Here is a 25,383-nt window from a genome sequence, read left to right as displayed (position 1 = left end):
GTATCACTACTTCTTTTATCTTTAATTTAAATGTTGACCTAAAATACTAACGTAGCTAACAAGTCCACTATTAGCAATTTTGGGCTAAATTGATCTTAAATTTTCCTTTTTTCTCCCTTTATTAACTGTTTAATAGGCAACATTGAAGCAGTTAATTAATGACTGACATATAAATAATGCATTCATGGGGGCAGCTAGATGGCGCAGTGGATAAAGCACCAGCCCTGGATTCAGGAGGACCTGAGTTCAAATCCGGCCTCAGACACTTAACACTTACTAGCTGTGTGACCTTGGGCAAGTCACTTAACCCCAATTGCCTCTAAATAAACAAACAAACAATAATGCATTCACAGTGTCATGCCATTTTAGAAGTAGATGACTATTTTATCCAGTGCTTTTATAGATATGGAAGCTAGTGATTTTTCCTGAAGCTAGATATAGTTAGTTTCAGAGCTGGGACTAGAGCTCACATTTCCTCCTCAGTGTCATATACCAAAATTTTCTGTTTTAACAACTAAGCCTTAGCCTTAACATTTTATACTTTTGAAATATATCTTTTCACTAAATTTGTACTTGGAAATTTCATATTTTTCCTGCTATTTTGTGTACAGGTATATAAAGTGCTAATAAGAAGAAGCCCAGAAGAAAGTTGGGTAGTTTTCCGAAGGTATACAGATTTTTCTAGGCTGAATGACAAAGTAAGTAATTTGAACTGCTTCTTTCCTGAAACAAACTTTTAACTTACTGTGAATTATCTTGTAGTAGTTTCTTTAGCTTACTTTTACATTTCTTTTTAATGCTAATGAGCAAATTCAAGTGAGCCTTTTGCTATGGAAAACAAATGTTGGCTGCAATCAAATTAAGCAGAAGCTCCTTTTTGTCTTTAAAATAAAATATATAGTATTTTTCCTTCTCATTATGTTCCCACTGCTTGTTAGTTTAGCACCACTTCATTTTCACTAAAATTTTATCATGATACTAGAATTGTCCAAAATAACACATAAACAAGATAAGACCAATTTTTTTTTTAATGGGGCAATGGGGTTAAGTGACTTGTCCAGGGTCACACAGCTAGTAAGTGTCAAGTGTCTGAGGCCGGATTTGGACTCTGGAACTCCTGAATCCAGGGCCGGTGCTTTATCCACTGCGACACCTAGCCGCCCCAAGATAAGACCAGTTTTAATAAGAACTGGCTTTTTTCTCTGTTATATTCAAACAGTGTGCAAATGTAGATTACTTAATGCTAGCATCATTGGAGATTGTTGTAATCCCAAAAAAATTCCCTCACCAATTGGAATATTGTAGGGAGCCTTAGCAGCTGAGATCAGCTTTTAAATCGTTACTTCATATACACTAACATATGTTTGGTCAGAACCATTTTTCCTAATCCAATTCTCTTCACTTACTGTCTCACATACTTAAAATTACTTGGAAGTTAACTTTCAAGGTAGAAGAAAAATACCTATCAGCCAAACTTCTGGGTCACTTAAAACAGCTGGTAGTTGTGTTTTAGCTACCAAGGAAATCTTTCTTGTTGACTATTTCTTATTTCAGATAAATATTTCTTTCTACTTCAGAATCTAAGAGAAAAGATATCATTTTGAATACCACATTATTTTAGAACACCTGAAGCACTCTGACTTAGACAAAACCTTTTCTTAACATTCCTTTCTGGATGTATTTTAACATTGGCATTAAAATAAACAAGGTGTATCCTAAAGAAAATGTTTAATGTTTTGGGACAGCATCTGTTCTGTGTGAAATTTCATTACATTTCTGAGTTTCGATAACATTTAAAAGACTTTTTATACAGCTAAAATTTTGTCCTGATGAGGGTCTTTTATTGTGGAGTAACAGACTAATTTATGTCTTTTCTAGAAATCTAATATAGAATTGGAGTTTTAATCATGAGCTTTCTTATGTAGTTATAATAATTTTATTGGGTCATACAGAACTTGATAAAATGGGCCCGTTTGAAAGCTGTTTAATCTTTTCATATTTATTGTCCATTTCCTTTTCCTGGCTTACCCACTATTAAATATCCAACCAAGTTAATCTTCATTGTCAGAGTACCTTTAAACCTAAGCAAATTCAAGTTTCAAAAAAATTTTAAAGCTTTTTGAAGAAAGATATTAGTATAACTTAAAACATTAAAAACCACTTGCTTCTCTGCCATAGGCACACAATATTCATGTTACCAGCTAGATAAATAATAAGGAATCTTTCAACTACATATTGCCTATTATTTTTGCTATTATAGCATCATTTTGACTGCCAGAGACTCTAACGAGCTCCTTATAACTCATAAAAAGATAGGGGAATTCTATTTAGTTCTGGCCACAGGTCACAAGAACCTTTGTTGTTATGTTTTAAAAATTAATCAAGTTTTTCTTAGTTCATGTGTCTAACACAGGGCTTAGCCGCTTTAAAAGATAAAGAACATATGTAAGACATGCCTCCAGGAAACTTACTTTATGTTGCAGAAACAATACATTAACATAATGAGACAACAAATGAAATGAAAAAACAAAACAAGATGGGGGGAGGGTCGACTAGGTGGTGAAGTAGATAGAGCACTGCCTCTGGAGTCAGGAGAGCCTGAGTCCAAATCCAGCCTCAGACACTTGACACTAGCTTTGTGACCCTGAGCAAATCGCTTAACCTTCATTTCCTCAAAAGACAAAAAACAGGATAGGATAGAGTAACACAGACAGAGTACAGAGGAGCAGGCAGTCAGAATAAAGATGTTTAGAAGAGAGGAGGTTATGAATCCTGTACTTAATCTAAAGTATCAGCATATTTAAATTTTTTAGCACTGAAGTAAATGAAACTAATCCTTATTTCCTTTGGTTATTTTGTGACTATAGTTTTATAATTCATTATGAGAACTTATATGTGCATTCCTCACACATTTTGCTCAGCATATGTGATCAAAATAGAAGTAAATTTAGAAAGAAAAATGGGAAATATGCTGAGTATCAGAATATTGTCAGAAAATGACATAAGCCACACACCATACAAAATTCACCACCCGGATGTCTTGCAGCCAAAGAGGAAGAACTCTCTCCCCAGTGTCTGCTTCCTGCTTCATGTTCCCCTCCCAGAAATGGGAGATTCTTCAAGCTGATTGGCTAGTGTCATTCAAATTCATTGGTTCACTGGACCAGAAGGTGGTCACGATTTAAAGTTCAAAGTTTTTAGCTTCTGAGAACAATTACTATCTTTAAGTACTCTTAAGTACCAGCCAGATGTGCTTACTAACTAGTTAACTAGAAGTAAACCAGTAATCCAGTCAACAGTCAGTTGCCTCATCCAGTTCAATCAGTTTAAACCAATCTCCAGGTGAGCCCCTGAATATCTGCTTAATCTCATCTATCACATTCCATTATCTTGACACAGCCTTTTTCAGGAGTTCATAGATTTAAAACTGAAAGGTACCAGGTCACCTAGTCCATCCTCTCATTTTACAAATGAGGAAATGAAGGCCTGGGGAGCTTAAGTGATTTTTCCAGTTTCATATATGCATCATCAGGTATGAGATTTGAGTTCCCATGTTGTCTGACTGCAGAACCAGTACTCTTTCCGCTATATCATGCTGTGCTTATAAAATTATCTTACATATTCAGATCTTTTTGTCCTGTCATTTTTTCATTTTTCTTCCAAGAGTTTTTTACTATGAATTTCTTACTTAAACCATTGGTTACATTGTGACTATTTTACTATCTAGGAATAACAAAGGCCTTTGTAATTTTTATTTTTATATTTGAGCATATTTTGTGATGTTATGGATTAGACCTCATTTATTGATGACTTTTTAAAGTCATATTGAGTCTTTTCTTAACTTCTTTTTTGCTGGATTATATTCTTTTTTTTCTAGTTAAAAGAAATGTTTCCAGGCTTTCGACTGGCCCTTCCACCAAAACGCTGGTTCAAGGACAATTACAATGCTGATTTCTTAGAAGATAGACAGTTGGGACTTCAGGCATTCTTACAGAATTTAGTAGCTCACAAAGACATTGCTAACTGGTATGTAACTTGTTAAAGAAATGAAATTTATTAGAAACGTTCTGATATACAGAAATACCTCAAAGGAATTTTCAAAAATTAAAAAATAATGTTGAATTCCAGTAGCCAAGTATAGTCACGGTTTGTGTTAGTGATAAGGAATTGCTTCCTTCTTTCAAGGAATTAATATATTTAGTGTTTTCCTTGTGAAAATAGGAAAGCAAAAATATAGTGTTCTAGACAGTTGATTAAACTGTGTAACATTTTTGCCATGTAAATTCTGAAGGGGAACTTGAAGGATTACTCTTGCCCATAGAGATTTTGCTTCAGTATTTTAATAAAAATCATAAATGGGGCAGCTAGGTGGCGCAGTGGATAAAGCACCGGCCCCGGATTCAGGAGTACCTGAGTTCAAATCCGGCCTCAGACACTTGACACTTACTAGCTGTGTGACCCTGGGCAAGTCACTTAACCCCAATTGCCTCACTAAAAAAAAAAAAATCATAAATGAAAGGAACTTACTTGTAAGTATAATACAAGATAATACAAACTGCAAAAGTGAGGCATACCAATCTGAGAAATTAGGTTTTTTGCCTTCTCTGGGAGTTTCAGTAGTCAGTCATGTTTAATGTTGCTGCAAGCTATACACTATACATAAAGTTTTGAAGTAAAGTTAATAAGTATAAAAAATGAAAAATAGCAGTCCAGTAGTGAGGATTTAGAAATAGAGATTTATATATGATTTCATAGCCTTATCAGTAAGTTAAAATGTATTGATTAAATACAATGTACCAGGCACTATGATGACTTCTGATGATACAAACAAAAAAGTGAAAATAGTCCCTGTTCTCAGGGAATTTACAACCTAACAAAGAAGGCAACATGTTTGTATGTAAGTACAGACAAGGTACATATAAAAGAAATTCAAGGTAGCCTTGGAGAAGAAGGTACTAACATCTGTGAGGGCCACAATGACTTTTCATTCAGGTAGTGCTTGATCCAAGTCTTTAAGGATTCAAAGAGGTGAAAGTCAGGAAGAAGATCATTTGAGGCATAGGAACAGAAATGGAGGGCTAACATAGCATCACAAGACCTTATAGCAGAATTACCTACTTTAATAAAATCACTGTTCTGAACCCTCATTACCCTCCCAAAAAATCCAGTCATGAGAGCTTGGGCTAGATAGGTGTTAGAATGTAGGAAGAGAGATTTAAAAGAAAGAAATGGACAGAATTTGTTTATTTGATAGAGGAATTAAAGGAAAGTGTATATTAGGCCTGAGTAATCAGAATAGAGGTAGTATCCTGAAATAACTGGGAAGAATATCTGTGGTGGACATAAAATGTTACTTCTGACCATAATTGTCACATGAGACTTCAGAAGCAACTATGAACTTAGAACATTGTTACACAATGCTCATTGATTTGGTAACAAACAGCAAACCTTATTTGCCCCCATCAGAGCTCAGGTCACACCATAGTTGGGAGTGGATGCCGATCTTTGCGTGAAAGGAACATTAATAACGTTAGGGAAAGGGAAACCTATTTCCTTAATAGTTCTCTAGAAGAGAACCAGAAAGTGTTTGAATTATCAGATAACATCAACAATTCTTGGTTCCCCCATTTGAGGCATTATTATGATGCAAATGGATTATGAACTTCAGCATTACCTTGCTTCCCTGCAGGAACTTCAGAGCCCTTCTTTTTAACTAGGAAAACAATTTTAAAATTAAGAAAAAGAATAAATTACAAAGTAAAGACAAAATACTAAAGGCTTCCAGGAGTCAATGTAAAACAGGATGTGTCTCAGTCATAGGCTCCCTTCTCCACTGATTTATAAGATCATAAATAAAGAAAAAATTTTCTAATCTTATGTCTTAATTGTTTCTCCTGTCATCTTGTCATACTATTTATCTCATTTGAATGTTAGACCAAGGTCTAGGTCTCACAGTAAGAAGTAGATTTGGGTCACTTCCAATGCAAGGATTTTCAACACCTTTTAGAAGCTGCTCTTATCTCTAGAGACTGAGTGTCTCTCTTAAGGAATGCATCTTTAGCTTGGCCTCCACTGCACATATATTTTCTCTCTCTTTTTTCTCCCATCTATCCCTTTCTTCTCTTCTCATTTCCCCCTCCTCCCCTCCCCCCATCCTTCCCTCAGATTCCTCCCCTGGGCATCAAGCCATTCTATGCTGCCCTTGTATTCTCTTCTTTTGTCCCTCCTGGAACTTTCCATAACTCCTGGCTCTTGATAGCTCTTCTCTGACTCTTAATACCAGATGATTCCAGACTCTACCCTGAACTTTATGCCATTTTATACTGACATGGTTCTCTCTCTCTTGTTTTTCCCTTCAGTTGGCCTGAAAATAGTTCACTGGCTGGCTTTTCTTAATGTTCTGGGCTAGCAATAGGGTCTAATTTCCCTAGAGAGTCCTATGGTCTGGGTAACAAACAACTTCATTCCTTGACCAGCAATAGAGCATTCTCTTCCAATTGTCTTGCTATGTATGAATGGCCTTCTCTTAACTTTTTCAAAGCCTAGATTCCATATTGGCTCTTTATTTCCACTTAAGTTCTTGTTTCCGGTCTGAGGGATGCCTCAGTCATATTAGCTTTGCACGTGTTCTGAGAACCAAGCAGTTTTGAGCCTAGTGAATAATCAAGTGTTTCCTGGTAAAGTTTGTTATTATTTCTATCTTACAAATGAGGAAACTGAGGCAAATGATAATAAGTGACTTGCTACCTATTAATAAAGTACCAATTGCAGAATTCCTTTTAAAATAACAGTTCTAATGGATTTAAACGTCATCAGAAGTGATCATTAATTATTCTTACAGTCTTGGAACAAAAACTTAGTAATGAACAATTAAGATGCATCTCCCAATTAGATATTAGTCAACAATGAATATAAGACAGTTCTAAATAAAATAATAAAAGGGAAAATATTATTTGATTTCACATAATTATTTAGGATCCTATTTGAACCTTTGTCAAAACTGAAGCTTTGATTTCATTGGCGCAGTAAACTTTTCTGCAACTTAAGATATTTGACAGTTGTCTAGAACAGTGGTCACCAACTATTTTTGATCATAGTCCCCCATCAGTAAAAAAAAAAAAAATTGAGATTCCCACTAAGTGTATATTTATTTATAGATTACATAAATGTACTATGTGCTTATAATTATAAAACATACAAAAAATTAAAATTCTAAAAGGAAAAGGTAAAGATGAAGTAATATTTTAATCCTGGAGTTAGTAAGAATATCTGGGGTTTATTGCGGTGAATAATATAGTCTCAGATCTATGTGGGGGAATGAATTAGAATGGGGAGATAATTGAGGTATGGAGACCAGTTAGAAGGCTATTATAGTTGTGCAGACAAGAACTAACTAGGTTTTAAACTATGTGGCTGGCTGTATGGGTAGAGAAATGTGGACAGAGGCAAGAGATATGCAGAAAATTAAAGGATTTGGAAATTACTGTGATAAAATATGTGGAATGAGCAAGCAAGAGAGCTATCAAGGGTGACGTCAAGATTGGGAACCTGAGTGACTAAATGCGTTGTGTTGCCCTCATCAGAAATAGAGAAGTTTAGAATAGGGGTGGGTTTAGGGAGAAAGATAATGTTCTAAGTCCTGCCACACATTGATATCTATCCATGTTTGTTTATGCTGTCCAACTCACTCTGTCCCACCCTTAATGAAAAGAAGAGAGCTTCCTAGGAGCCAAAGCCCACCTTCTAAAAGAAACCTACCATAGGCAGAGGTAATCTGAGACATGAGAGTGAGAAATTTTCCAGTTGCTGCTGTGGGGGGCCTCGGTTAAATTTAGGTTATAACTGGACAATACACGCTACAAAAGTGGAGAGATCAGGAAGTTGGACAATAGAGGTATGGGGCAAGTTGAGGGATATGTGCATCGTGGCCTAGTGTATAGAGTCAGCCTCAGAATAAGGATAACTGGGTTCAAATCTAGTTTCTGACACATACTGGCTATGTTTCTCTGGACAAATCATTTAACCTCTTGCTGCTTTAGGCCACTTTCTTTTAGACTATAAATTGCAGTTCAATTGCTAATCTGTACTCATTGAGGGCATTTCTTTATAAGGAGCTTCCTACACCAGTAAAACCACATGTCTGAACCAATCTCTGTACTACAGATTATTGTGGTAAGCACTAGAAAAGATACAAAGTTTAAATGAGGAGGATGGTCCCTGTAGATGTGGAGTTTATAGAGGGATAAGATACAAATACAGATGACTCTCAAACATAATTATCAGATAATGTATATTTTGGTTACCAAGATGTTCTGTGTGTGGTTTAAGGTGGAAGGTTTTCATATTTCTGTTAGATATGGTTATATGAAAACATTAAGTTAGGCCATGTGTAAGTTGGCTTGCTTTTTTAGGGGTAATGTAGTATAATGACCTGAAATAAAGAAACAAATGGCATTATATCATGATACATTGAGTGTGTGTATGTATGCATGTATAAAATGTAACAAAATCTGTTTTTCTGTCTTGTATGAATTTTGGTATATTCCATCTGATAGGTTTTTCTTTTTCTTTGAAAAGCCTTGCAGTAAGAGAATTTCTTTGTCTGGATGATCCACCAGGTCCATTTGATAGCTTAGAAGAAAGCAGGGTAAGTGCTGTATTATATGTCACATTGAAAAAAACAACAAATAAGTACAATAACCATATTGTTCCAACACTAGCCTGAAAGATTTGTGCCAAAAAAACCCAGGATATGATTTTTCAAATTTTATTGTGGTGATAGTTTTTCGCAGAAAATATTTACTGTTCAGGTCATAGGACTATTTCATTGAAAGAACATTAATATTAATAATCACAAATCTATTCAAATATGTAAAAATGTTGCACTTAAAAAACTATTCAAGTATAAGATATGGGGAGACATGGCTAACCTGAACTTCATGTGGAAAAAAAAGATGTAGGGGTTCTAGCAGCCCACAAGTTTAATGAGTCACCTGTATAATACAGAGTGTTATTTGTTCTCCAAAGATAAAATTGAATCTTAAACTAGGGTAATAAAAATTGAGCATCAAGAGCACAGGAGAATAGTCCCTCTATCCTGATCACACAATATGTTGGGTACTGCATTTAGTTTAGTATGCCCAATTAATTCTCTATCACTGAATGTTTCCATGAAGAGGCTGGATGACCATATGTCGGGGATTGTATTTTTATTTGTGTAGGGCAGGTAAGACCCCTTCCATCTCTTAAAATTATGATTCTGAGTAGAAAATTAATACTGTAATTGATCATATTTTTAAAAATATGAATCTGGAAAGATGAAAGTATCTAGGAAATGGAGTGGTTAAAAGTATCAGATATAACTGAGTAGTCAAGGATGAGAAGTGAGAAAAGATCATCAGATTTCATAACTTTGGGAACAGAGCAGTTTCAGTAGAATGATGAGGTCATAAACTAGGATTGAGAAGTGAATGAAGGAGAAGTGAAGGCAGTGAGCATGGAGAGCTTTTTCTAGGAGTTTGATTTAAAAGGGAAGGGGAAATATAGGATTGAAGGAGAAGTAAAAGTTAGGTGAAGGGAGACCTGGACATATTTTAAATTAGTTGATATGGAGAAGTTGAAGACTTGAACAAGGAAGATAATTATTAAGGATGCAATCTACTGTACAAGATAAAAGGGCATAGAGTCCAATTACATGTGTAGAGGGAGTTCTATCTTGGCATGGAGATTGTCAGAGATTAAGAAGAAAGAAGGGAAGAGTTAGGAATGATATCAAAGGCTACTGAGATGAAGAGAATGGAGAAAGGAATTCACAGCAAGTGGCCTCAGTTTTCTCAATAAGATAGGAGGCAAGGTCCTCAGCTGAGGGGTGGGTGGACAGTGAAGCATGGGAGATTTAAGGAGGGAAGAGAAGGTTTGGAATAGATTTTATAGGAGAGTGAGATAGGGTACCAATTAGGAATTAGGTACTAATGAAAGGACTTCCTTGCTGCAATGGAGGTAAGAATTGAAGTTAGATAACATAATTTTGTAAAAAACTTAATCATCACAATGAGACTTCCTCCAGTTGTGTTCTGGTTGTGTTTAGGAAGAGAGGAATCAGATAATTAGAATAATCAAGGGCTGAGGTTTAGTAAGAGATGGTTAGTGATAAGACATGGGGGTAAGAATTAAGAAGTAAGAAGATGAGGTGGCGTTAAATTGAGTTGAGGTTGCAGATGTAAGAAAATTCAGAATTGGGGTAATGACTTGAGAAAGTACTGGGGAGAAAGGGAAGGTACTGGATTTTTCAGTGAGAGCAAAGAATAAGTTTAGAAGAAATGAAGACACGGAGAGGTAGAATTATATAAAATTGTGTTCAGTTACAGTAATGTCAGTTTCTAATTATGGAAGTAGAATACTTGTCAGTAATGGTGAAATCAAGTGTTTGGCCATATTTGTGTGACTGAAGTAGAGTGGCTCTTAAACTTTTTCTACTCACCACCCCTTTTCATCCAAGAAATTTTTACACAACCCTAGGTATATAAATATATAAAATAGGTATACAAATATTTACTGCCAAATTTTTCAAGATACCCACATTGATCTATACAACCTAAAGTTTAAGAAACTTTGGTATAGGTAATTGGATTTAAGGAGGCTAAGAAATTGGGAGTTTAAAGGAGTATCTGTGGATATTAGTCTCCTAGTGTAAGGTGAGTTGGGAGAAGAGGAAGATATGATGAGCCAGGTGCTGAACTCCTTGAGAAAGGAAGACTACCCTGGGGATTGGTATATATTCTAGGCAACATAATTCAAATTGGATCTTACAAAAGGGGAAAATGAGTACCACATAAAAATATAAGAATTGTACTTAAATCCTCTTTTGTATGCTGGATTTTTCTTCATCTGTGTAGCCAAAATAATGAACATTGATTACAGCAATAAACACTAATTTTAGGGAAGTTAATAGTGGTATATCTTATAAATTCAACTTGTCCCTAGTGTGACTCAAGTTACTTTAACTGACGTCTGTCTCAGTGACACATCTTTAAACAATAACTAGATTCTCAGAGCAGATTTAGTAATAATAGAGTATCTGGCTAAGTGGCACATCTAAATGGTCACTCACCTATTTGTAAATGCAACTCTTTTCTCAATGTTTTACATGTTTGAAATGGACTACTATGCTTATTTGGTGGAAGTCCCAGGTTGGTACTCTACATCAGGTACAGTGGATCATTTGGAGCCCCAGGGTCTAACAAAAAACTCTTTTACTAAAATCTGTTCCAGCACCCAGAGGTAGAGGCAGCTCTCAAGGTAACCACAAAGAAGCTCAGGAAGATAAAAACAAATAAAAGCTGCTGGCAAGGAGGTTCCCTGAGCCTCAGACTTTCCCTGCTAAGTGTCAAGAACTAACTCCCTTCAATATTCTTCCTGTCCAAACCCAGTCCAGTCTCAGGCCATCCCACCCAGAAACAAACTTAACTCCAGTTTGCCTCAGATCTGTAACTAAAACTTCCTAGCTTCAAGCATTCTTGCATTCAAGCATGGGGTTGTAGGAGTGTATGGGTTGTTTGTTTACTTAGCCCTCTCAATTCCACCAGTTTCTTGGCCCATGGTAAGAGTTTTCTTTTTTTGGTTCCCATTAAATTAAAAGTTTTCTCATATTACAGTAGAACTGTTTACTTATATTCATGAAACTAGGCACATCCTTAATGAGTAGCAATTATAGGTGATTGAGTCAATATTGGGGATTATATCTATTTGATACATTTTTGTATAATTATAAGTTATCAGATTCTATAAAGAAAGAGAAAGGGTCCATACTGTCAAATGGGTCCATGATACAGTTAAGAACCACTCTACTCTAGAGGACAACTAGTCCATGCACCTACTCTTTATTTATTTGTGGGGCAGTGAGGGTTAAGAGACTTGCCCAGAGTCACACAGGTAGTAAGTGTCAAGTGTCTGAGGCCGGATTTTGAACTCATGTCCTCCTGATTCCAGGGCTGGTGCTTTATCTACTGTGCCACCTTACTGCCTCTTCCTACTCTATATATCAACTTTGGGGGACGAGAGGAGAACTATTATTTAAAGCACTGGAGAGAGAAGCATACTATTTTTAAAAATCAATTTACCATTCAAAAGGATTTCAGTGGCCACTATGTATACTTGTCATTGTGTCAGTATGTATTTATACCGACATATATTTTCCTTTCTCAGAATAATGTTTTTAAATGCATTAAGTAAAATACATAGGATTTAAAAAAGAAACCAATTATATTGAAATTCAGTTAAAAAAATTTTTTTAATCATGACTCAATGTTAAGAATCCTGCCTACAGGACCTAACTCTTCCTAACTCTTTCTTTATAGAATCTGATAACTTATAATTATACAAAAATATATCGAATAGATATACTCTCAAATGGGTCCATGATAGTTAAGAACCACTCTACACCCCCAATATCATTTCTATGTCAGTCATATAAAGCTTTTTTTTTAATTCCAAAATTGAGTTAAACTTAACTATAGGATTATTGAAACTAATACTAAGTGAAACTAACTTTTGATAAACTCCAAGTATTTTTCTTCTTATTCCTGTGTGCATGATTAAAATAAGGCTTTTATAATGAACAATAACTTTATATAGAAATAATTAATAATGTTAAAGGTTTTTGTTTCTTCTGAAGTTGTTTAGTAAGCTTGATCTTTATAACAGCTAGTAGCTATTATAGAAAATACCTAAAGGTTAACTTCAGCCCAGGGCAGATCAAATTTATCTCAAAATTCAAATTAGTAGAATACAAATTAATAAGATTTTACTGTGTCAGTTTATTTTAATTTTATGGAAAGACATTAAATTAAAAAGGTGGTTTTTTTAACTCAAGTTGTATTAAAAATGATTGGTTTTGGCTATATAAGCAATTATCTATCAATTTTCATGAGGGTATTACAGGTATTTAGCTAAAAGATGCTTCCTAAGTTTATATTAAATATGGCCTTGGGAAATGGGGAATAATAAATAGAATAGTATCCCTCTACTTATTAGATAACTATCTCTCTACAATTGATTTTGTTGTACTCAGAATTCCCATTGAAATTAATAAAAATCCTTGGTACCAAAAAATAGGTCATGCCTAACTAACATTATATTTAAGACATCCCTTTACTTTCAGAGAAGTCAGTAAATATGGTATATGTAGTACTAGCATCATTTTCTCTAGAAATGTGTAAATAACTTATTTTTGCAGCACTTTAAAGTTTGAGAAAAAAGTCAGAAAAATGCTGATATTATTTACATGGTACCCTCTAAAATACCATCATAAGATGTGTGTTTATAATAGCTAGCATTTACATAATGTACATTTTACTTTTTTGTTGTTGTTGTTGTTGTTTTAGTGAGGCAGTTGGGCTTAAGTGACTCGCCCAGGGTCACACAGCTAGTAAGTGTTAAGTGTCTGAGGCCGGATTTGAACTCAGGTACTCCTGACTCCAGGGCCGGTGCTCTATCCACTGCGCCATCTAGCTGCCCCCATTTTACTTCTTTTGAGCACTCTGAGATAAATACTATTATCCCTATTTTACATATGAGGAAATTGAGGCACAGAGAGATTAAATTACTTGCTCATCATCATTTGGCTAGTAAGTATCATAATTATATTTGGTGTAAGGGGCTAAAAGGGGCTAAAATTCTACCTAGTCTGTCTAAAATATCTAATGAGTGGTTGCCAGTAAATTATAAGCTTTAACAAGAGTTTAGACTTTTAAGCATTTATTAAGAAGAATAAGAATTTGGTGAAGAGAGAGAAAGAGGCCTAGATTCAACTGTCTATCTCAGGGAGCCCATGTCTCCTTCTCCATCCCCCCCTGAGGTCCTCATGAAAGAGCCTGAGAGAGCTAGCCTTGTCCCTTCTTTGTCCCACAAGCCTCCTGTGGAACTGGGAACATCCCATCCACACGCACACACAGCTCCAAGATAATTGGCTGGTAGCTTTGATCGACAGTACCCACAAGCAAACATCACTTCCTGACGCCAAGGAACTGACTTTGCACACCACATGGATTGCCCTCAGACTCCTCCTCCTCATGGCGGAGCTTTCCTACAGTAACTCTCCAGCAGGTGGGGTCACTCCAGTTGTTACATTGGCTAATAATATCAATTTCCAAGAAGCCATGTTGAATTTTTTTACATTGCAGAATATTCAGTCGTTTCAGGATTATTCTAGTTTCTAAAACTGAGTGACTCAGTTTCCATGAGTTGAAGTCCTACATATGGTAACCCATATCAGAAACAGTGAAGTTGGATTCCTGTTGCAATTTAAATTGTAGTAGGTGTAAAAAAATATTATTAACTATAACTGCTAATCTGAAAAATTATATCTCTAAGCTATCTGAAAAAATTATAGCTAACCTGTAAGTCTCATATGGGTCGCCATTCAATGTTAAAATATTTAACTTAACTGGGCCTAAATCTGAATTCCTGACTGGCTATCTGATTGCTTTTAATTTAATATGGGAAGAACCAATTGGGAGGCTCCCTCTCTCCCCCACTGCCTCTCCCAGCCTGATAAGGAAAAGATTAAAACACTTCTTTTCTATTAAAGCAAAGCAGTTTATTTGAGAACCAATTTAGAAATAAGAATACAGGCAAGTAAGATATACAGCCTGAAACCTCAGCCAACAAACTCGGCTGCTGCCTATCCCTCTCTCCTGCCGATATGAACTCTCGATCACTCCCTCTCTGTGGGTGACCGGCTGTCTGCCACCTGCACTCTCCTTCACTCTAGCTCTCCTGTGCTTCTCCCACCAACCGAACTCCCAGCAGGTCTACCATCTCGCCTCTCTTTGTAGCATCTTCACTACCTTCCCCCTGCTCACTACCCCCACTCCTGAATAAAACCCCTTCTTTCTCACTGGACCCTTGGGTATACAAAGCTAATTTGCTTGGCCACCCCAGGCCGTGAGGAGCCCTGTGCCAGGCACTCCCAGGGCTGGGGGCTGGGCAGAGGAGGCTGGCACGTCCATGAGGTTTTTCATGCGCATCCCCACTGAGCAGGTCCTGGGTTAGGTGTGGCTGGGGCAGTTTCAGGGGAGCAGTTGCGCTGGGGGAGGGGTGGCCTGGTTGGGGTGCCCAAGGCTAATTTCACCAGCCCACATAGGTTAGTCCAAATAAAAAGTAATGAGCATGAGGCTTTATATCACATTGAATCCCTCTGCTAATGGAGCAGTATCCTCTACTCATTTGGAGGAAAATAGATCATTTATAATGTAGCTTCTCTTCATTAGGATAGTTGAGTATATAATAAATCTTATTTGTATACACAGATCATTTCCACATAGCCTTATTCATTAGGACAGATTCACTGAAAGACATTTATTTGCCTGGGGTGTATATTTTTCCATTTCCATAGGTTCCCCCAAGATTCTCTTACCTCCTAAACCCACCATAATGAAATGGCTATTTCTAAAATTTGTACCACATCATAGTGATATTTTCTCCCTGGAAATCAGTAAGCATTTATTAAACAACTACTATATGCCACACACTGTGTTAGATGCTGGGGATACAAATAAAAATAGTCCTTTCCCTTAAGAAACAGCATACTATAGGAGAAGGGGTATAAAGGCATGGGTGTGTGTATTGGGGCAGTGAGGCCCCCAATGGGGGGGCCATATATTGGTATCTGGAAGGATCAAGAAAGACCTCCTATAGCAGGCAGTCCTTGAGGTGAGCTTTGAGGGAAACTCAGGAGTCTGAGAAATACAAATGAGTAAATTCCAAGCTTTTGGCAAGGGGAGTGATTAAAAGGAAGGGGGCAGCCTATGCAAAGGCACAGAAATAGGAGACGGAATGACATATATGAAGCTATATTAGTGAGATGGACGGCTTAATGTGTGATGGAAAATAATGTATAACTAGACTATAAGGGTAAGTTGGTAGGTTGTGAACAGCTTTGATTGCTGTGATGATCAAAAAGTTGAGAAATAGTTTCTGTGTAATTTAATCATTTTATTAATAAGTCCAGCAAGGTTATTAACAAAAAGATAACCACTTGTATGTCTCTCTCAAACCAAAGACAATCATGACCTGTAGACTTCAAAACAGTATGTGGTGGGGCAGCTAAGTGGCACAGTGGATAAAGCACTGGCCCTGGATTCAGGAGTACCTGAGTTCAAATTCGACCTCAGACACTTGACACTTACTAGCTGTGTGACCCTGGACAAGTCACTTAACCCTAATTGCCTTACCAAAAATAAATAAATAAAATAAAAATGAAAAAATAAATGTTTGTTCTTTCTTAAAAAAAAAACAGTAGGTGGTTCATCAAACAGCAATCAAATCTAATTGGTTAACTAATTGGAGGTGAGCTATATTAAAATGAAGGGCTATACCAGATCACCCAAAGCTTTAGGCTATCAATTCAAAGAATGTATACCCTTTTGGGGGGCAGCTAGGGCACAAGTGAATAAAGCACCGGCCCTGGATTCTGGAGGAACTGAGTTCAGATCCAGTCTCAGACACTTGACACTTAGCTGTGTGACCCTGGACAAGTCGCTTAACCCTCACTGCTTCATGCAATTGGATTGGAGAAGGGGAAAATTTTTAGCAGGGAAATAAAATAGGAGGCTATTACAAGGTGATAAAGCCTAGATTATGGTGGTAAACAAGAGGAGAGACAGACTTAATAATTTTCTATGACTTTAAAGTTTCAAACCTGGGTGACTAGACAAATAGTGGCAACCTTGAGAGAAATAAGGAAGTTTGGAAGACAGATAAGTTTTACTGGAAAGAGAACAAAAGAAACCCAGTAAAGTAAATCAAGTCAATTTTATTCCCAGCATGAAATAATACATGGACTTAAACAATTTCTGTTATTATTGTTACTTTCTGCAAAACCAAACATCCTGTACGGGTGAACTTCAGGATAGAAAATTTTGTCTTGCCAAGAAATCCTGGTTTTTACGATCCCACACTATACAGAACAGGATGTGTAAAGTGTAAGTTCGAAGAGCAAGGGACTACTTTTGTCTTGGGTTTATACATCAGTGCATAATGTCTCAGTATACATAGTAATCATTTAAATGTTTGTTGGATTATATTGGCAGTTTAAAAGAAAATCAATATGGTGGTAGATTTGCAAATTTAACTCAGGTTTTTTAGCACAATATTTTTTTCAGTTGGACCTTTTGAATATTCAAAGCAAATTAATAGTTAATAGGAAGATTGAAATTAAAGGAAATACTTTACATATATTCTGCTTCAGCATGATTTTATGGAAAATGATACATTTTTAGAAATATATTAGTTATTTGAAGTATGATATTTGGGTTAAATCTCCATAGTGGGGGTTGTTTTCCTAATTAAAAACCAAGTTCACTGCAAGATTAATTTACAAATTGCATATAGTTTAACGTATATCAGATTACTTGCTGTCTTGGGGAGGAAGGGAGGGTATGGAGAAAATTTTGAAACTAGAAATCTTATAAAAACAAATGTTAAAAATCATCTCTAAATGTAACTGGAAAATAATAAAATATTTATATGGAAAAAAAGCAATAAATCATTTCCATTCCTCTTTGGGGAAAAAAATTGCATATAGGAAAAACATACTGCAATCTTATTTCAAGGTAAGAAATCTTATTTTGAAGATACTATGAATTATAGTGTTTCAGATATACCCAGTATCTAGAATATAGCACATAATGTAGATACTTGTACCAGATACCACATAGACCTGTTGATCTATGTATGTCCCTTGGTTATTTTGGCCAGGCCAGAAACTGTATGAGTCTGGATTTTCTACTGTTTTTAAATTATCCACATAACTTGGTACTCCTCATTTTTATATCTCATTAAACAAGTATTTCATAAAAAAACTTATCTCCCTCCCCAACATTTTTTGTTTAAGGCTTTCTGTGAAACTCTAGAAGAAACAAACTATAGATTACAAAAAGAGCTACTTGAACGACAAAAAGAGGTAGAATCACTAAAGAAATTGTTAAATGAGAAACAACTTCATATAGACACTATAGAGAACAGAATTAGGTAAGTTATAATGCCATATGTTGTTGAATAGCATTTCTAATGTTCTTAATACAATACATTTCTTTCTTTGTAATGAATAATTATTTGTATGTAACTTGAAAAGGAACACTTAAAAACATCTCCAATTCTGAAGATCATAGCTGGAATAAATTTTCCAGGGTTCATATCCCTATTATTGTTTATTTATTGGAACATGCTATAGAGTTTTTAAAATGTTATATTTTAAATACTAAAAAGTGTCTTGGGATGTGTTTTGGAAGAAAGGGTTGCTTTTTGGGGAGGTACAGTAGAATTTCGAGTGCAGTTTCTCCTATCTCTAGCCCCACATTAACTTCTCTTACTCTTTTTAAAAATATTATTTTTATTATGAACTTGATAAAACTTAACAAACATGAATTTATATGAAACTGAATTTCTATTATGTTCATTTTGGTTTAAAGTATATTAAATTTTACAGGTGAATAGTTAAACTGCCTAGTTTGTAATGGGGTCTTTTTATTTTCTTCTATATATTTTGGAAAGTTTCATTCATTGACACTTTTTATTTTTGGCATCACTATCACTACCTACTTTTCTCCTCTTTTCAAGACCTTAGAAAAAGGGGGGATCCTCAAGTTCTTATAGGGTTTGGGGGTTTGCTTTGTTTTGGTTTTTAAATATGCTAATAATGGCTTAATAACCAATAAATCTCTATAATCATATAATGTCATACCTATTCAAGGTCAAGGGACAGTTGTGAATGTTTCTCCTTAGAACATCTCCCTTAATTTTAAAACCAAAATAAAACATTTAAAGATGAAAAAAGCCTTCTCCCAGGTTATTTACCACAGTTTGATTTCTAGAAATCCTAGAAAAATACCAACATAACATATACGCATGTAGTTTTTTAAATTACCAATTAGCTTTATGCAGCTGTGCCCCATGATAGTGGAAAAAACTGAAGTCCTTCATTCTGCAGTTCTGGGAAACATACAACCTTAATGTTTTTGGAAACCCTAAGAGGAAAAGGTAGAGCTCATTTACTAATACTGTATTACTCTCTTTTGGAAAACTGTAATTTAAAAAAATGAGTAAATGGCATAATTTATTTTAAAATGTTCAATTCCAAATTTAGGTTTTCAAATTTACACACTTAGAAAAAAATTTTTCTTAACAGAAAAAAAGGTTCAGTGTGGAAAATATGGAATCTCATTTTAAACAGAAAAGGGCCTACTTTCATAGACAACTATTGGTGATAAACTTTTGTGTTTTGCAATTGAAGTTATAAATACATTTTAAGTATTGATAGGAATAAACTGGTTTTTATTGCCAACTTATTTCATTAGGTTATTGTCTTTAGAACATGAAGAAACACTTAGAATTTCAGGAGAAGGTGAATGTGTCAGAAAGATAGAGTCTTCTGCAATTGAAGCAGATCAAGATACCTTGGATGAAAAAAACAGGTATGTTCTACATAATACAATATGGCCTTACTAATTAGAAATTATTAGAGGAAGGTGATTCCACATTGTAAAACATTTTAGAAGAATTCTCCATTTTGTAAGAGTTTCCCAACAAGAACAGAAAAATGACTGACACTCTATGGCAAATGGGACATTGAAATGATTTGCATAGTGTGTGTGATTACATGCCCTTATAGCATGGCCACATGACTGCTATGGTCAGAGTGCAAACTGATCTCCCTCCTAGTAGAAAAGGTAATAGGACTTTCCCCAGATTGACAGGGAGAATGAATTGTTCCCTTTAAAAATAAGAAGGGTTTTGAGGGAAAAAAGATAGTGAGTTAACATTTATTAAGTACCTAATATGTGCCAAGCACTGCACTGGGAAGACAAAAAGAGGCAAAAGACAGTTCTTGCCCTCAAGGAGCTCACAATTTAATGGGAGAGACAACAAACAAATATATATACTAACAAGCACTATATAAGATAAATAGGGGGGCAGCTAGGTGGCGCAGTGGATAAAGCACTGGCCATGGATTTAGGAGGACCTGAGTTCAAATCTGACCTCAGACATTTGACACTAGCTGTGTGACCCTGGGCAAGTTACTTAACCCTCATTGCCCTGCCAAAAAAAAAAAAGATAAATAGGAAAAAGGACCTGAAAAGGCAGAGGGGTATCTTGATCTCTGTGAGGAGATTTTAGGGTACAAGTATATCATAAAGAAGAAACATTTGGAGTTAAGTAACAAAAATAAGTCTCTTACAAAGCATTTTGCACACATTTCATTTGTTCTTCATATCTGGACTGGAGTAATAAGTCTGAGGTCTGACAATCCCTGTGGGTGACAGAGGCAGAGTAGAAATATAGGTCTTGGGAACTGAAGTTGATAAACTGGGGAACAATTATGTTCAAAGGGATATTAATGTTGATTTTAGGACATGAAGAAAGACTTGGAATTTCAGTTGAAATTCAGGCAGTATTTGGGATGGAAAAGAAGACTGTCAGATATTGATCTCCTTGAAAAAGAAAGGAGAAAGGGATGAGAGTCAATAGTTCTCAGAAACCAGGATTGGACAGAGTGATATGGCTTGGTGGAATGGACCTGAAAGGAGAGACTGCTGAGTCATGACAGCAGAAGAATCGAAAAAGTATGTGTGCAGTGTAAAGAATAAGCCAACTCCTCAGTCCAGTGTTTCAGGGATATAAAGAAAAAGCAACTAGCACCAGATCAAGATGCCAAGAATGAAATTTCATCTAGAGAAAGTCATATTTCTGTGCCTACAAGATTATGGAAAGAGTATAAAAGGAAGAGATGTAGGATGCAGAATAGAGGAGGGTGTCGTGTGTTATAACGGAAGGGGAAAACATGAGAGGATGGGACTGGGAAACTGGTTGGGCTAACTGATAAGAATGAGAGCACAGGGACAGGGGCCAGTGAAAAGAGGTTTTTGCTTCAGTTTCTGATAACTCTGAATCACATTTTCCAGGGAAGCAGGAGGTGAATGTTTGCTAGCCCTAAGATAGGAGAAACTATCACTTGATATCAGGGGACAAGAGAATAAATGGATAATGACATTAGGAAGATCATGTGGAAGAAGTAATTGCTCCCAAGCATTATGCAACTGGGCTCTTCTTTTTCTCATTGGTTATAGGCAAGTCACTTTCCTTGAGTCCAGTTTTCCTCAAAAAGAGGGAATTGGGCTGAATGATTTCTTTTTTTTTTTTTTTTTTTTTTTTTTTTTTAGTAAGGCAATTGGGATTAAGTGACTTGCCCAGGGTCACACAGCTAGTAAGTGTAAAGTGTCTGAGGCTGGATTTGAACTCAGGTACTCCTGAATCCAGGGCCAGTGCTCTATCCACTGCGCCATCTAGCTGCCCCCTGAATGATTTCTAATATCATCCAGTTAACATCTAGTTAACAATTAGTGAGAAAAATGACTATTACAATGAGAGGCTGGGCTATATTATAATAAGGGTCTTGGGGTACGTGATTTGGATCATCCAAATCTTGGTCAAAGAGACATCAGTTTTCATATCATTTATCTTGACAATAAGGAGAATCAACATTTTCTCAGACCTGAGTAAATAGAATGAGCAGGAATCCATCCATTAGCCTAAACCTAGAATTTCTTTTACTATCTGATCAGATCTCGGCCTAGGTAAAGCTATGAGACAGATTTCCCACACTGGTTGATTTCTGAATGAGGAAGTAGAGGAGAGGGGACAAACCTTGATTCTGATTCAATAATGAGTTATTAATACAAAAGAGAAATAATAATTTCTTATAGTTTATATACTTATTAAACCAAATTATTGATTGATATTCTGTTCAGGCCAGTAAATAAAGTTTTTCTTCACTAAGGAACAAACTTTACTAAAAATTTTGTATGCAAGTTGCTCAGCAAATATTTTTTCAGAAATAATAAGGTAAATACCAGCTCAGTCTATTCAGATTGTCATGAATTTTGCATTAGAGGTTTCTGAACAAACATGATTTTGCTGTGTTTTTTTTTTCAGCTACAGAGAGCATGATCTAATTCATAATGCTATGAATGATTTTGGTCTGGACTGTTATAATATTAGTGTTTTTAATCTTAATAGCTATTATTTTTATTCTTGGAAAAAAATAATAATTTACTTAAGATATTGAATAAAGTTCTGATATCAGAAATATAACTGTTTGGACAATATTCTAGTGAAGTTTGGTTTTTGTTTATTTCCCATAGTTAAATGCTAGAAGTAGAGGCAGCTAAGGTGACACCACAGTGAATAGAGTGCCAGGCTAGAAACAGGAAGACATCTTCCTGTGGTTCAGATCTGGTCAGAGACACTTACTAGCTGGGTAACCCTTGGCAAATCACTTTACCCTGCTTACCTCAGTTTCCTCATTTGTAAAATGAGCTGGAGAAGGAAATGCAAACCATTGTAGTATCTTTGCAAAGAAAATTCCTAATAGGGACATGAAGAGTCACAACTGAACAACAACAACGAATTCTAGAGGTAAGCAAAGGAAGGGTAGATTAAATAATATTAATAGTTATCTGTTTTAATTAAGTGATCCATTATCTGACAAAATGGGAAAAACACTGATGGAGTTGAAGGGACAGGATTGGCAGCCACTTTAGTCTGTAGAAGCTTTAGGAGCAGGGCCTGTCCAGCAGAATACTACCCTTCACATGGGGCCAGATCCAGCCCACAAGTCATAGGCTTCTTATCATTGATGTTGCATATAGAACTCTGGATTAGAATTTAAGTGTTGGCATTTTCTTCTGACTCTCACTTTTGTTAATTTTGTAAATGTGGACAATTAACCTGCCTGCGCCATGGCTGAACTTTATAACAGTGTGTTCCAGAAGAATTCTGGGAATGTTAAAGTGAAATGTATGCATAATATACATTGAAGCATTATAGCACCCAAGGTAATACTAATATTTTGGTGCCAATAATTAAGAAAGTGCTTCATGCTAACCAGTCAAATATGACTAGTTTTACTGTTACATGAGTTCTTTTTATAGGTTCTTTGCAAAACAAAGGTTAGTATACTTAGAAAATTGCTTTCACAGCAGTGAATACATGATGTAGTTTTGTACTCTCTTAAGTGTGGTGTTAGAGAGTTCATTTAACAGTTTTGATAAGACTTTTAAAGGTGATAAGAACATACCATACATTGAGTTCCTTTATTAGGTAAGTTTTGCTTTTGTTCTAGGTCTGATAAGATTCCCAAGGCGGGCTGGAGTGATTGTGAACCTGAAAATTCAGTAGCCGAAGTAGAGGTAGCTGAAGTGGCCTATGCTGCTGAAGAAGAGTAAGAGAACAGCAGCAGGTGCCATAATCTGTGGAGATTTAGCAATTTGGACTGGATTATGTTTAAGCAAAGACTTTTTTTTAATAGAATAGTAGCTGTAAAGCATTTATTTTTAAAAAAACAAAAGGATGCACATGTGAAATGTTTACATAAACAAAATCATAACTTATTGGCATAGGAAATATATTCAATGCTGCTTTTGATTTGCTTTTATCGAGCCTTTACATTTAATATATTTAAAAGGTCTAGTTAGGATTATATTAACCTAGACCCGTATTCTTAAATACTGTACATAAATGATTATGATATTTTGCCAATATGCTTTAAGCTATATATATTAAACCTATATAAATTCACCAGTAATGTTAGTCAAATGGAAATTTACTACATGTGTGGAAAATACTTGTTTCTGTCTTATACATATTTTAATTGGTTAAATTAAGAATGGAATTTATTGTAAAAAATAAGAACAATTAAATTAAAACATTGATTTTTAAGTACCTTAATTTTTATTAAATCACTTTAGTGTATTAAAAGTGAAAGGCTTGTTAATACCAAATTAAAAATACCTGAAATAGTTATAATTGACTTTCCCTTGAGGGTTCTTGAAAGGAAAGTAGTAGTAAAAATAATTATTGATAAAATAACTAATTCATTGGTATCCAGATATTGTATTATTTATACCCCTTATTATAAGTCTGTATTATATGTGTATTTTTCACTCAACACTTTCTCATTCTTGAAATGTAGACTTAATGAGTTTGCCTTTTTCCCCAAATACTACCTCTTCTTGCTAATTAAGATATGCTCTTTTGAAAATGTATTTTAGATTATCTAAAGATAACTGATTTATAACCAAAAGAAAAAGCCATACTTTCTGCCAAGTTAATAACTAGGTTGATCCTGATTGCAGTGCATTTTTATTTCAGTGTAGCTGAGATGTTTCAGTGCATTATAGCCTATTTTTTCCAAAATGTATTTATTTAGCCAAGTGATGCACTTTACAATAATTAAAACTCCTTTGTGCCAAGTTTAATTGGTTAAACTTCCTTAGGGAGAGGAGTTAGGAAAAAATATTATATAGTGCCTTTAATATTTAACTATTACAGAAGTCTTAGAATTCTGTGGATCAACTTCGTGAAACTTTAATGTTTATTTTGGCCTTGCCATTAGTTAATGGAAGTGCCTTTGTTTTTTCCCCCCACAGTGAGAAGTTGTTACATGTTTTTTGTTCATACTGTTTTACTTAATGCTATTAATGCTAGCATGACTTTGTTGCATAGTTTGAAAACTAAGTTAATGTATTGGGCTGTGTACATATATATGTGTATGTGTGTATTTTTTTCTATAAGTGGAAAGAAATCGATAAATAAAATTGTAACTGTCCATTTTTATAACCTTTTATCTGTTTTCTGTCTGTCTTATTACAACCAATAGATAGCTATTTCAAATTCTAATAATATAAACACTTTCAAGGAAAGTTCACCTTTGATTCCAAGTCAAAACATACTTTGGGTTGAAAGTACTAAAAACCTAATTTAGGTGTTTGTGGAAAACAACTCAGCCAGCATTTATTAAGCACCCATTATGTTCAAGGCATAACTGGAAATGGAAAGCAGTCTTGCACACTCAAGGATTTTACATTCTTATTAGACAAAAACAAATGTGTCTAATATTTCAAACATTTATGACTTCATATGAGTATACCTTTCTTTCTCTGATGAAAACTGAAAACCCTCCACATCTTAGTGGACATTCTTCATGAATTATTGTTTAAAAAAAATTAATTATCTAGTGACCAACTTGCTGCTGCTGCTGCTGCTGCTGAGCCTCTCTGAATTTAATTGTCTTTTGTTGACATTCAGTCCATCACATCTGTATTAAAAACCTTCCAAGACCTGCCAAAGTTTATACTAGACTTAAATAACATTTGAGAACTCATGTTCACCTCCATACAGTGAAGAAGTACCTGAATAGGACTTTATTTCTTTGGAAATATTTCATAAATCACCAGGGAATTAAAAAAATATATCATAGATTTCTATGAGGATTAGAAATATTTAAAATATTTAATAGTTTTTAGTCTTAACTATTGATCTTTGGCA

General features: G+C 35.2%; 1 protein-coding gene across 2 annotated transcripts in view; it reads left to right on the top strand.

The window, feature by feature from the left end:
• Positions 1–24,948, top strand: part of SNX16 (sorting nexin 16) — a 32,383-nt gene extending 7,435 nt beyond the window's left edge. For both annotated transcript variants that reach the window (XM_043978665.1, XM_043978666.1), the window contains exons 3-8: positions 612–698; positions 3,878–4,026; positions 8,578–8,647; positions 17,894–18,030; positions 19,356–19,472; positions 23,180–24,948. In XM_043978665.1, the coding sequence (XP_043834600.1) occupies positions 612–698; positions 3,878–4,026; positions 8,578–8,647; positions 17,894–18,030; positions 19,356–19,472; positions 23,180–23,282 (663 nt within the window). In that variant the 3' untranslated portion in view covers positions 23,283–24,948. The remainder of the gene's footprint in view (positions 1–611; positions 699–3,877; positions 4,027–8,577; positions 8,648–17,893; positions 18,031–19,355; positions 19,473–23,179) is intronic.
• Positions 24,949–25,383: the final 435 nt, after the last annotated feature.

The sequence above is a fragment of the Dromiciops gliroides genome, chromosome 1, assembly GCF_019393635.1.
Source record: "Dromiciops gliroides isolate mDroGli1 chromosome 1, mDroGli1.pri, whole genome shotgun sequence".
Lineage (NCBI taxonomy): Eukaryota > Metazoa > Chordata > Mammalia > Microbiotheria > Microbiotheriidae > Dromiciops > Dromiciops gliroides.
Note: the sequence above shows the minus strand (reverse complement) of the source record. Positions and strands in the feature narration are given on the sequence as shown.